The following is a 13,884-nucleotide window of genomic DNA, read 5'->3' as shown; positions in this document are numbered from 1 at the left end:
CTGCTTCCTCCCACAACAAAACAAAAGTCCTCTACGGAAAGTCAGGAGGGACAAACCTATAGGCGTCTTTGCTTTTCTGTAGCGCACAATCCAGTATTCGCTAAAAAAAAGTTAGCGACACATGCTAATAGACGGTCGTAAATGACGAGCTAGTCTCCTTGGCTACCTACTTGCACAGAGGTGAGGTATGTTATATTATACGCGTCTTTGGTTAACTAAGGCTCAATGTGAATCATATTTGTGGCTAAAAGTCTTAAATGAATCTAATTCAGCCAGCTTCCCCCTTAGCATTACAGGTAGGGTTAGCACAACAATTTTGCAATGGCAAGCATTCGCACTGATTTAGCTGTATTTACCAAATGTAGCTAACCCAAATTAATGTTGCGGTTCTGTGTCTAGACATGGGTAGAAGTTGTTTTCGGTGTCTAACAGAAAGTAATTTCGCTAAACCATTCATCTAGTTTATGTGCTCATCAAGTGTGTTGCTAGCGCAGACGTCTCCACGTTCAGCAGCTGTTAGCTCCGTGGCTAGTACACGAATGTTTGCATTTCGGATCGTGAGCTTACTTTGACTCAAAATTTCAGATCGAAGTGACAACTCCACAACTTATTTTAATTTCGATGGTTGTTTAAATGTCGATATTTGTCTATGTATAATAAATCTATTGTGACCTAATCAGCAGTTCAATCGTGTATTTTAGTTTTTGGCTTATTGTCGGACTTATTCATTTTAACATTGACCATTTAGGATATTAAACTCTTGTAACTTCCGGCTATTTCAGTTTCTTCAACAGATTTGCAAACGACCCATTAGTTGACGCTCATCATCAAGTTAAAGGTTGCATATTAGTAATGAATGGTTTGCTGAAAAAAAATATATTAAATTGATCGGAAATTGTCGCACGAAAGTTATTGATAATCTGTGCTCACAATTCTCACTTCAGAGACTCTAATTAGTATTTATTTAGTATTTTTTGGACAGTGTAAACTACTTATTTGCCACCTATATGAAATAATCTGCAAAGATTGTCAGATTCGCATCTCATTTTCATTCTTCCTTGTAGATGTCATCTTAGAGTCACTGTGTCAAAATAAGATTCATAGCAAGAGCATCTGTGTTGTTCGTACTGCATTTCATAACAAGAATGCACAATGCCTTGCTTGTCAGGTGCAGAATTAAACGCAATGAAAATGTAATTGCATGCCAGCATTGTTGCCCAAAAGTCTGACAAACCCCTAATAACCCTTTAATGACAAATACGATAATAATGGTTTTGGTTCAACTACAGTAATCAAAATGTTCAGAACCACATGCCTAAGACACACCTAGAAAATGAATGGATATTTCAGTGTCTGAAGCTGATAGCCAAGAGGATGGTGTTAGTGTTTCAGGTGTGCAGAGGACGAAGCTGTTGGGTGCTCTGCTTGGATTTGCATAACCTTTTCATTTCCCTGTAGACTCCTCTCACACTCCCCTCCCTCCAGCCTCTCTCCTCCCCTTTCTTTTTATTTCGTCCTCTGCCTTTCGATCGCACAATGTTGTTTTCCAACAGTCGCCGAAGTGTGTGTCAGAACGAGGCAATTGGTGCTTTTTAACAGAAGTCATTTTCCATACTTTTGTACTGCTTTATTCTTCTTCTTTTCTTTTTTTTTAACTCTTTCAACATTTTAGGTCATCTGGACTTTGATCAGTATGGGGTTGAAAGACCGCCCTCAGTGTTACTTTGATGTTGAGCTCAACCGGGAGCCAGGTAAGAAAAACTGACGTGTGACAGACTTTCATTCATTCATTCATTTTCTCAACCCGCTTACGCAGGTCACGGGGAGCTGGAGCCTATCCCAGCTTGTCTTAGGGCGTGAGGCTGGGACAGATATGATGGATCTAAATATAATGTGTGTTTAAAGTTAAACTTTGTGTATTGGATTTTTTTTTGTAGGGATGGAGTTGCTGGTGGATATTATTTTGGCTGTCAGCCTATAGGATGAATGTGGAAAGCCTGTTTTATTTTTTTAATAAACGGTTAACGTATGCTTTGAATTAGATTCTATGCTGACGCTATTAGCATTATGCACTTTTCAAGTAGGATATTTAAACTATTGAAATTACTGGGAAGATAACGAATTGATTTAGTTACCTCATATTTGAACTAGGTGGGACAAAACAATTCCCTTTACTGTAGTATGCTGGTTTCAGATTGGCTTCTAGCTGTGGGAAAAATTCTCTTCTGTCTGATTTTTACCACAGGTTTCTTCACATTGTTGGAAACTAATTAAAAATGTGCAGAGTCGTAACATTTGGGTGGCTTGTAACTCTTAATTATATCCTTATATGTAGCCAATTAATTCCTTCCCCTATTGTTACCTTTTTATAGTAACTGTAATTTGGAAAAATGCAATATCTGAACTGCAGTTTTAAGTTTTGATAAATACAAAATGTGTCCCAGTGTACCATCTTGAAGCATTGTTGTACAAATAATTGTCATGTACAGTATATCCATCTTTTCTACAAGGTGAAGTGAGATAATCTTTTTCTCTTGTTTTTTATCTCCAACAGTTGGGCGCATAGTCTTTCAACTTTTTTCAGACATTTGTCCCAAGACATGCAAAAACTTTCTCTCTCTGTGCACTGGTGAGCCATGTTCTTTCTATGTGAATTGATCTTGTGATGTACTGCAAGGTATAATTATATAATTACAGTAATTATTTTTGCACATAGAATAGTTATTCGTTTTGGAATTATACTCAACATTTAATAACCATAACTTTGATTTCTTCTATTATTTCAATGTGAAAATGAGATGTTAAATAATGAAACCACAACACAGCATCGGTTATTTATTATGTTGGGGGAAAGGAGCTGTGGTTCTTGTGTAAACCAGTGATGAATGAATTCAAGGGGACCTGGCCTGTCTCCCCTGATATTTCATCCCAGTGTGTAGAACATGGAGTTCCATAGTGGTGGTGGTCTGTGTACAGATAGCCATGAATCTGTAAACAGACTGTGGATCGATCCTCCTTCTTGTTTTTCACCCCACTTGGCCAATCGGAATGCAATGCTGGGAAGACCAGACATGGGAGACTGTTAGACTTTTCCTTTTCCTGGACGTAGAGATACCGACTCACACAGTAATATACACCACTGAGCCTTCCAGTGTGCTGTGGCATCTTAAAAGTGGCTGTTGTGTTCTTTTTGGAAAGAATCACCTCACCTCATTTTAATCCAACCCCTTAGAATAATGCTGGAACCAGTGAAGCAAAATTCTAGAAGATTTGCAACCTAAGCTCCCCTTTTGAACAGTCGACCCCCTGTATTCAAAGAGCCCTCTGAAACACATTACCAAATTGAATTAAATCCCTGGCCACACATCTCCTTTGGCCCTAGTGGAAGGGAAATCTGGGGTGTAATGGCTTTTGGCCAGTGTTCTGTCCCCTGCAAGGAACACTCCATGGGAGTATTAATAACAGGAGGCCTGAGCACATAGCTGCTAGTTTATTGAAGCCCCTTTTTTTCCCATTTGTTTTTACTTTCCTGTTTAGAATAGATACAAAGTTCAGCATTTCCTAGGAGAAGCCCTCCTCACACAGCAGCATGTCTACTGAATATTTGGTGTTTTATGTTTTAAAGCTGAAGTTAACATGCAGCTTATTTCAGGTGAAAAGGGAACTGGCAAAATCACAGGGAAAGAGCTGTGCTACAAAGGCTCTACATTTCACAGAGTTGTAAAGAACTTTATGGTCCAGGGAGGTGACTTCACTGAAGGTAATGATTTTTAAAGGATATGTTTAAAGAAATTGATGTGTTAAGTTAGTCATCCCGTCCAAAACGCCGTAGTGGGTTTTTTGTTTTTCGTTTTCTGCTTGCTTTTAGCTTTATGGTTTACTGTTATTTCCTGCAGGAAATGGAAGAGGAGGAGAGTCCATATACGGTGGCTACTTTGAAGGTAATGGAAGTATCTGCTCTTATAATTAACCTATAAATATTTTGCCGATTACTTATCTACTTTGCATGGATAATAAACAATGAGCGAAATAGTGTTGCATGTGTATTTATTTGTGAAATCTCCTATGTATGACTCTGCTGACCTTCACTTTCCATTGTATAATGCTGTCTTCTATTTAGTAACAGTAGTGGGCTTTGTCAAGTCAGCATGGAGAGTAGGCATTCTCTATATGAAAGCTACAATCTTCCTGCCTAAAATTTTCAACATATTCTTTTATTTATAGAGTGGTCTTTTGCAAAATGATAAGGTAAGAGATGTACACAGCTCAGTAACACCATGTCAACATTGTTCCCACCACCTTCCTTTCAGTTAAACCAGTGCAAATGTTTGCAATGGCGCTGGTTCACATGTGCATCGAAGGGATGTTAAAGGATATTCTATTCACACCTTGCCACCCCCTGTCCCTCCCCGAAAAAGACTTGAGCGTCTCAAATTACTTTCATGGTACATGTGTGGTATTTATAGCCACAGGGCTTCTATGACATGTAGAGAGATGCAGGCTGCAGACTTCTCTACTCTATAGAAAGACTCAGCGTATCACAGTGGAGTCTTACAGTGTGGATATTTTGTATGTAGAGTAAATACATTGGGAAATATCTAATTTCTTGAGTTTGCCAAATTATCTTTAGGAATAGCTTGATATTTCTAATCATCTGTGATTGTACAAATCAATAGTTGTGGCACTTAAGAAAAGGAAATAATTGAGAAACACTTCCTGTACGGCGGGATTGGTCAGTAAGACAACGATTAGGTCTGAGGGATGAAAATATTTCTTCTTTTTGTCATGTCCTTCCCAGAATATTTCCGTTGTTGCATGTCAGAGAACGTGGTCTGAGACCCCCGTCTCCCCTTCTCTCCTCCCAACAGATGAGAACTTCACTCTCAAACACGACAAAGCCTTCCTGTTGTCGATGGCCAATCGTGGGAAGGACACCAACGGCTCGCAGTTTTTCATGTTAGTGACATTTAAAAAAGTAAAATGACTCAGAACTCATAATAACTACTGCATTTAACTGACAGGGTGCTTATATTTACTTTGTAATGTTTTTCCTTTCTGTGACTTTCTCGTCTTAGAAACAGTAGAGTATAAATTGTCGTTGAGTGTGAACTTCAAAAATCCCTCTTAGTGTTCAGCTACATTTCATAGTGCAGGAAACATGGATTCATTCTTTTTACCTACAAATGTGTTACATTTTTCTCTTGCCATTTTTTGTGTAAAATTTACAGAAACTCTAGCATCCTGCTCTTCCAAGGTAATGTGTCTCCAAGGCTGTGTTTCTCTCTTCTCCTGACTGTTTTTATCACTCAGTAGTTTGTATTTGCATTTATTCTACAGTCCGCACTTTCATTTTGAACATGTTTGAACAATATGCACAAGGGTTTGACAATAATTGGCAAGTTTCTTATCACTAAAAACAGGTTATCAGCATTAGTTAGAAATGTCTTCCATAAATTTAAACAGAGGGAATATTAATCTGTCCTTTTTATGATACAGATTAATTACACATACTGTCGGTGTGTGTTTCATGGCTGTTTTCAATTCAACAGCAATAATTAAGAGTTTTCTATATGGATATGCAATCTAATGTTAAACATTTTTGGTTGTCTTTCAAATTCTGAAGCCTTTTTGAGATTTTTCCAATGGTACAGTGACACCAAAGCCTCTTAAAGTTGCCTGTTAATTTTGAATCTTTTCCTTATTTTTCTCCTTTCTTCATGACCCCTATCACCATTGTTGTTCGACCTTTCCCGACTTCTTTGCTGGATTCTCCACAAATAGCACAACCAAGATGGCCCCGCATCTTGATGGGTAAAACCAAATGTCTTCTTGACACTTACAGACATCATTAAAATTTTCTTTCAGTTTTGTTGTCAGATTGCCGAGTTGCCAGAGGCTGCCTTTAGAATACACTTGTAAGGCAGACTTTTATTTTTTCGCCTTTTGATCAATATCAGACATGCAGCAGCAGCAAGTTACTAATCATCATGCTTATTCATTTGAAGATGCTACAAAGTACTTTCAGCCGCAAAAGTGCCTGAAGCTGGTGGTTAAACCTGAAGAGCACAGAACTGGTCCTATGGAAACCATTTACTGCTTCTCATTAAACATCTTTGTTGCGAATAGTTGTGAAGATCTTAACAGTCCAAACAACTGCTAATCTTTCATCATGACCATGTGGATGTGGGGTGATTAGATTTCATTGTTTTACTACCAAATACTTTACACAGAGAGTCGGCGGCCCCCGTCCAGACGACACTAAACATTGTCAGCTGGAGTCGTGTACTCATTGTTTATATCAGAGAGAGAAAACAGTTGAAGCCATATAGGGGTAGAAATCGTTGGGAAAATAATTTTATTAATCTACTTTTACAAAGAAAGGGAGACTATTAATTGAAACAATGCTCAGTCTGACTACAGAATATGAGTTGCTGAATCTAGTAAGAATGTAACCAGTAGTTTTTTTTGTAACCGGTAGTTCTTTTGAAGAAGAACTAAAACTGGCCCAGAATTTATTCAGTATAACTTTTTTTTTCAGTATCCAGTGTGTGTTTGTAAAAACATTGATCTTTCCTACCTCCCCATAGAGTCCACGTCGTCTTTGGTGTCGTCATATCTGGATTTGAAGTCATTAAGAAGATCGAGGGGCTGAAGACTGATTCAGCCAGCAGACCCTACGCTGATGTGAGAGTGATGGACTGTGGGCAACTTATCACCAAGTCCGCTAATGATGGTAAGATGTTTCACACCTCTCGTGCTTGTTCGTTATAACAAACATGAATAGATATTATCTGTTGATCGTAACTAGTTTTTAGACATTCATATGAATTGTTTTTGTTTTTTTCCATTCTCGGGGATTTTTCCCCCCATTTGGTACTTTGCTCTGTTGTAATTTGTTAAGGTCATGTGGCCTGACAGTTTAAATGAAGGTTTTCAAAATGTGTACTTAAGGTGTTGCAAACTTTTTTTATGTCAGTACTTGAAGGCAAAAGGAAGCGATCCTCCCATTCTGCTGACTCATCCTTCAGTTCCCATGAGTCGTCCTCTCAGTTGTCTACTTCTGTCGAGTCTGGTAATGAATCAGATGAAAAGCGCAAACATCACACACACAAGAGACATGTAAAGAGTAAACGGTCCAAGAAGAAACGGAGGCAATCCAAAAAGAAGAAGAATGCTATGACCTCCAAGCAAAGGTATATTTTAAACCTTTATCATAGAGTAGAGAGTAGAGTAGAGTAGAGTGGAACTGTATTAATCCCTTAAGGATGTTCCTTCAGGGAAATTAATCATGATCACATCCTGACATGAGTGACACATGACACGGTTAGTCATGTATCACAAATGGAGGGATGGGCATTTCACGCACAAAACAGTGGTTGTTAGTCACTTTCAATATTTGGCTATCAAATGTTCTGCATGTGTCACATCACATTTAATGCTTGTGCCAACAAAGCCAGCCAATGACTGTTGAGCTGTGGATGACCTTCTGCTGGTACTTTGCTCTCCTTTGACTGAAGGTTTGCTGGCTGTAGTGTGTTTCTACTGTCCCTCTGGTGATAATAGTAAATTCCTTCTCTTTTGTGATTCGATGTTGCAAACAACCTTTAGCTGTATTAACACCACCTTCTGGTGGTATCTCTGTTTTACTGCCAGGTGCAGGTAAACATTTTCATCACACGAGTTAGTTTTTGAAAGTCGAAGTCCATCCCTACTTGTATGTAAACAAAGTCCTGGTGTTATACTGTCATGTTGCATCAAGACAGATTGGCTCTTTCCATTTAAAAAAAATTGTTTTGTTTTGTTGTCAAAGCAGTCCTGTGGAAAGAGAGACGCTGGAGGGAGACGGTGAAGTGGAAGGAGAGAGAGAGCAGAGTGGAAAAAGAGAAAAGCCTGTCGTCCGACCAGAGGAAATCCCACCAGTGCCAGAGAACCGCTTTCTGCTACGACGGGACATGCCTTCTGAGGAAGCTAAAACGGAGATGTCAGTTTAAAATTACAATAATTTTTACATGATGTCTTTTGAACTACATTTTAATTTACTCATAGTCTGTCATAAGTGATTACAGTATGGGTTTACTTATACTATTTTCAGAGTTGAAAAAGAAGGAACATATGTTTCAACTGACCCGAAACCTGCAGTCTCCAAGTCTGGACGCAAGATCAGGGGCAGAGGAACAATGGTGTGTTTGCTGCCAGTGGATCAGATTTGTCTGACATGGAGATTATGAGTTAAATGTGGTAGTCTGCTTATAATTTTCACTGATCGACAGGTCTAATTGAACAGCACAGTATTGGCTGAAAATATAATTTGTATTAGAACTCAATCAGAATTCTGCTGGCAGATTACGGATGTGATTACTGTAATGCAGTGGTTCCCAACCTCGGATCAGGACGAGATTAAAAGATAACTCAGAGCGGCTGCCAGAGGGGAACAAGATAAAAAAAAATGATATTGCTGTACGCCAAGATTATACTCATAGCTCGGATCTGTGTATTGTGTGTACTGTATATATTTTGAATATTATGAAGTCACTGAAGGCAAACATTCTTTAAGCAGAGACTTCTTGATCTCTGTAGCTTAGTGGTTAATGAGTTTTGAGTAATTGTTTTCACATTAATTTAAATGTCACTGTTTTTAATATTTTTGTAGAGATATCACACCCCTACAAGGTCCAAATCACGATCTACCTCTGTGGAAGAATGCGGAAGCAGTGAAACTCCACCACATTGGAAAGAAGAGATGAAGAGAACCAAAGTTTATCAACCACCGAGTATAGAGAGATGGAGCAAAGGGGACAAGTATGCCTTCATATTTGGTTTGTGAAATTTATGTATCCCCGTAGTTATTTTTTTCGTTACCTCATTCATCCTTTGACTTAACAGATTGAATGACCATTCCTCAAGCAGATGGGATGACAGAAGCAACTCTGTTTGGTCGTGGTCTGCAGAACACACCTCAGACCACAGCTCTGAGAGATCCAGCCAGCACCGGCAACAGAGGAAGGAAAGGAAGAAGGCCAAACACAAGAAGAAGGCCAAAAAACGTAAACATAGTAAGAAGAAGAGCTCTAAGGACAAACCTCAAGAGCCTCACCTGTCAGAGGGTGCAAGTTCAGTGTCTTCAGAAAAAAAGTCCAAAAGGATCCGGTCTTCATCCCGATCCTCTTCGAATCATCATTCATCAACTTTAAGGAGACGGCGTTCTCCATTTTCTCCAAGAGAATCAAGATCCTACTCTAGATCTTACACATCCAGTCAGTCCAGATCTAGAGGGAGATCCAGGTCTTATTCAAGATCCAGAAGCCTTTCTAGGTCTAGAAGTCGATCTTTGTCAAGATCTAGATCTCGGTCCTATTCTCGATCCCGTTCTAGATCCAGGTCCAGATCAAGATCCAGGTACAGATCTAGGTCATCTTCTAGAAAGAAGAGTTCATCCAGATCTTCAAGAAAGAGGAAATCTAGTAAGAACAAACCAGAAGCGCTGATCCATGTGTCTGAAAAGCTTCCAGACAGCAGAGTCAGTTCTGTCCCCCGACTTCATACAATCCCAGTTCCTGAAAGTGTCCCTGTCATCCCGTTGAGCGATAGTCCTCCACCATCACGATGGAAACCTGGTCAAAAGCCCTGGAAGCCCTCCTATGTTCATATTCAAGAAATTAAAGCAAAAGTAGCAGCTAACATTTCCTCCCCCAGGCAACCGGCTGATAGCAATACAGAAAAACCTCAGACTACAGTTTCAACCAAGTGTCTGCCAGGTGACTCTGAAAGTGACAAAGCGCACAAACCTACTAGGTGTTCACACAGCAGATCCTCCAGAAGCAAGTCCTACAGCCGTTCATACAGTCGCTCGAGGAGTAGAAGTTATAGCAAGTCCAGGTCCAGGTCTCCTCATCAGTATAACAGCAGGTCTTCTTCCTACAGCAGGTCAGACTCTGAAAACTCACCTAAAAAAATAATTAAAAAGAATTCACCAGACAAGGAATTGAAGAATTACAGCTCTCTGCGGAGGATAAAAACTGAAGACAAGTACGTTTCACATACCAGTAGTCAAGATGCTCACACTGGGTCAGAGATCAGGGCAAGCCCTGAGTTTAGTCCTGATGTCAGTGTTTCAAAGAGAAGTAGCTCTTTGGAAAAAACAAAAGAGAAAAGCACAGATCAAGAGATGAAACCATACAGGTCGATGCCAGTGGAGAGCTTTAATAGCAGGACTGAATGGGATAGTGACAGCGATAAAGTGAGCCAAAGCAATTCTGCCAGCCTGTCAAAAAAGCATAAAAAAATGGTTCAGTCTGGTGAAGGTCATGACCAGAATTTATCTGCTAACACTGGATGGAATTCAGAAAGTGACTCTGAAAATTTAACAGCCAGGCCGTTGGCCATATCTGAAAAAGAGGAAGGAGAGGCCAGTTCAGAATCTGAGTGTGAGACATCAAGAAAGTCATCTCAGACCGTGGCGGCTCTGGCTTACAAGATCGCTGCTGTTACCGCTGCTTCGACCGAGTCAGACGAAAGTCCTGAGAAAGCAACTGAGCCTGAGAAGCACAAGAGCAAGAAGAAGGCCAAGCGTAAGCATAAACGAAAGAGACGAAGTGAGAACAAAAGCGGTTCCCATCACAGCAAGGACAAAGGGAAGAGATCTAAGAGAAAACATCAGAAGCTTAAAGAGACATTTCACTGGCAGCCACCCTTAGAGTTTGGAGAGGAGGAGGAAGAGGATGAATCAAAACGAGAGAAGCATAGTCCCAGTAAAGTTGTCAAAGAGAGGCCTAGCATGGACGGTACGATGGCAAAGAATCAACAGTTAGCGTCTTTAAACAATCCCAAGAGAGAAGAAGATAAGGGACAACAGAGAGCAAAACACGCTGAACCTCATCTTCAGTCATCCAGCAGGAATGGTGCTAATTTAGCCAGTTTCAAAGAACTTGATTCATTAGATGATATGGACATTTGTACCCCTGAGCATGATGTGGAAATTGTAGAACCTCCAGTTCTAGAGGAGTCTTATAGTAATGCCCCTAAATTACCTCTAAAATCCACCTCACAGTCTCTAGATATGGCAGGTAAAGATAAAGCTCTGCCTCATGTCAAAGCAGAGCCCTCTGGTACGTCTTCATCAGCCTCTCGTGAAAAGCAGGATGAAGACACCTCTGGCAAACCTGGTACTGCAGTTAATTTTAAATGGAAGCCTTTGAAAGGAATGTCAGCGCTACAGAATGTGAACGCACCACCCACCATCACAAAACCCAACACACTTCAAGAGAACCAGACCCCTAACATGCAGGGAGTAAGAATGGAGATTAAGAGCAAAAGTCGGGTCCGACCGGGATCCTTGTTTGATGAGGTCCGTAAGACCGCACGTCTCAACCAGAGGCCGAGGAATCAAGAGAGCTCCAGTGAGGAAAGGTCTCCCTCTGAGGGAAAGACCAGGACAACCTCCCGCTCACGCTCTCCGAAGCAGTCCAGGTCGGTGACAAGGAAGTCTCGCTCCCATTCCAGCCACTGGTCCCGCTCGTACAGCAGGTCCAGGAGCAGATCCCGCAGCTCCAGCTTCTCGTCTAGGTGAGACAGGAAGCTCACTCAGCTCATGATCAAACCTTTCAAAGGACTCTGGGCTTGTTCTGGCCGGTATCATAATTCCTATTGTTGAATCCACGCAACCTTTTCGTAGGAGCCGCAGCAGGAGTCGGAGGAGGCATGGAAGAAGGTCTCGCTCCCGTAGCAGTGCATATCGAAGTTACAGGACTCACAGGTACGCCCTGACAGGCCAGTTCAGTTATCTGATGGATAATGTAACTAACAAGAGGCTCCATTCATGTTATCAATGCAGTTTTCCAAGAATATAATTACTAATTCTTCAAACCTCCATGTTTTTTTCTTCCTCAGTCGAACATACAGCAGGAGTCATTCCAGAAGTCGCTCATACCGCCGGAGATCCAGGTCTGCATATAGACAGGTTGATCTGTTTAAAACAACATGTAATTGTTTTTGATAAAATAATGTTTTCTTTTAACTGTTCAGGTCAGAGTCTTACAGGAGTTATTCCAGTAGGAGTCGTAGCGTGAGCAGGAGACGAAGTCGCTGCCGAAGTCACAGCTACAGGAGCTCAGACCGCAGATCTCGGTGAGGTGCTCTTCCCTGACAGTCATCGACATAAAGACACACCTCATTTGAATTGTTGTAACCTTGTGTCTTTCCCTCCCTTGTGGTTTACGACATGCCAACAACTCAGACTCTGAGTGTGGAACAACTTCATGCTTGAAACATGAAACATTTCTTTCTAATTTCTGCCCTCTGCAGGTCGTACCGCTCCTCCAGTCGCAGCTCTTCCCGGCACAGGAGTCACAGTCGCAGCAGCCGCTACAGCTAAGCTCTGGAGTCTGCTCAGAGACAAATCCACGGCCTCAAGACGGTGCAGAATAGCAGCTACTGCTAAGATCTCAGATCAGAGCAACTTGATAATCTCTTTATCTTGGTAGTTTGATACTGTGTTGTTACATCTATCCTACATAAGCTGACTCAATGAGTCCAAATAAAGGAAAGTTACAACTGGGAGAACTGGGCTGAGTCTTGTCAACATTGGCTCTAGCTATCAGTTTAAAATAACCTATGTAATTAATATTAGGAGCTGTATATATTTCATATTACTGTATATTTGTTTATTCTTCTACATCTGTTTTTTTTTAACACTGAAATGTACAGCTGTAAATACTGTAATCCCCTTAGCTCTGGTTTCTGTAAAGAGTTGATCAGTTTGTCTTTTTTTTATGTTCCAGAATTGGCAATATTTGTCAATAAAAAAAGCACAGCCTGGTAGTGGTTTTAAGCTCTATTGTAATTTACATTTGTTTCATGTCTTTTTTAACTTGTTTTTTACTTTTGATTTTACTCAAACAATTATGAATGTTCACACTTATTAAATAACACTGCATCTACATTATCTCTTGTTTTTTTCCCCCATTTAAATCATGGAGATGTCAGTTTGTGTCCTCAAAGGATTCAACTTTTTTTTTTCCACATCCACTTTTAAAATTAATTCACAGGAAATTCAAAGATGCTGGATGATGTGTAAACACATTAAGAGTTGGATTTCACTATTTGTTAAGAATTCAATTCTTATATATACTGTATATTGATGAATTGCTGCATTGCTTGCTTCTCCAATTTTTAAGCAGAGTCGCAGTGATGAATGCATTCAGGGTTTAACAGAAGGCCCTCATTACAAATCAAATCTGAATGTACAATATTGCATCACAATCATTTTACAAGTTAGAAAAACTTAACATAGACAAAGTATTGTAAATTATATTCAGTATATACGGATAAAACATTTAATACACATTTTTGTGAGATATGTGCTTCATTTTAAGAGCCTAGAACAAACTGATTTATCAATCAGATGGAGCAAAACGTTATTATACATGTGATAATCTTTATACTTTTTTATATTTCTAAAGAAATGCTAGATCTCTTAGAAAATGCTTCAAATTAAACAAAAGCGTTTTCCTAGTTTTATATATAATGAGTGTCAAGAACTTTGAGGTTTTTGAATGAGATATTTGGTTCCTGTCCTTCGTTTTAAGCTCATTGCCTGAGAAAGAGTCATTCACCTGCTGTCACTTTTGTGGAAATTGATGATTAAGTTTTCACAGAAGTTCTCTCTGAGTTCCCCTTCTCTGAAATGTTCATCATTTCCTTATAAATTTTATATGATAGTGCAATCCAAATCACAACACAATTACTTAATTGACTTGTTGACATGCGTGGGTTTGCTGGCACTTTGCTATTTCAGTTATGTAGGCGTTTATTCTTGTCTGTTTATTGTTTGGTTATTTGGTTTTATACAGGATTACGCAAAAACTGTGGGATTTTCTCAAAACCAAG

General features: G+C 39.8%; 1 protein-coding gene across 5 annotated transcripts; it reads left to right on the top strand.

Annotated features, from left to right (window-relative positions):
- Positions 1-63: 63 nt before the first annotated feature.
- nktr (natural killer cell triggering receptor) lies at positions 64-12,935 on the top strand. 5 transcript variants are annotated; one of them, XM_068343550.1, is made up of 17 exons: positions 64-180; positions 1,673-1,751; positions 2,555-2,629; positions 3,653-3,760; positions 3,897-3,941; positions 4,869-4,956; positions 5,782-5,811; positions 6,588-6,733; positions 6,977-7,193; positions 7,814-7,981; positions 8,093-8,180; positions 8,651-8,799; positions 8,884-11,562; positions 11,672-11,752; positions 11,887-11,940; positions 12,022-12,123; positions 12,301-12,935. In XM_068343550.1, the coding sequence occupies exons 2-17, from the start codon at positions 1,694-1,696 to the stop codon at positions 12,368-12,370; spliced, it is 4,158 nt and encodes a 1,385-aa protein (XP_068199651.1). In that variant the 5' UTR covers positions 64-180; positions 1,673-1,693; the 3' UTR covers positions 12,371-12,935. The 5 variants fall into 5 exon arrangements, with proteins under 5 accessions (XP_068199651.1, XP_068199649.1, XP_068199650.1 ...); XM_068343548.1 differs by having other exon boundaries at positions 7,811-7,981; XM_068343549.1 differs by having other exon boundaries at positions 99-185; positions 7,811-7,981.
- The last annotated feature ends 949 nt before the right edge of the window (positions 12,936-13,884 follow it).

This window comes from Antennarius striatus, chromosome 20, assembly GCF_040054535.1.
Source record: "Antennarius striatus isolate MH-2024 chromosome 20, ASM4005453v1, whole genome shotgun sequence".
Classification (NCBI taxonomy): Eukaryota; Metazoa; Chordata; class Actinopteri; order Lophiiformes; family Antennariidae; genus Antennarius; species Antennarius striatus.
The sequence above is the reverse complement of the archived record's forward strand: the minus strand, read 5'-3'. Positions and strand labels throughout refer to the sequence as shown.

Bases quoted from the DNA above. Each gene is read 5' to 3' on its own strand.
- nktr (XM_068343548.1), top strand. From the start codon at position 1,694: ATGGGGTTGAAAGACCGCCCTCAGTGTTACTTTGATGTTGAGCTCAAC. The intron at 5,812-6,587 runs GTAAAACCAAAT...ACCTCCCCATAG, and splicing joins ATGGCCCCGCATCTTGATGG to AGTCCACGTCGTCTTTGGTG. The intron at 7,982-8,092 runs GTCAGTTTAAAA...TACTATTTTCAG, and splicing joins GAGGAAGCTAAAACGGAGAT to AGTTGAAAAAGAAGGAACAT.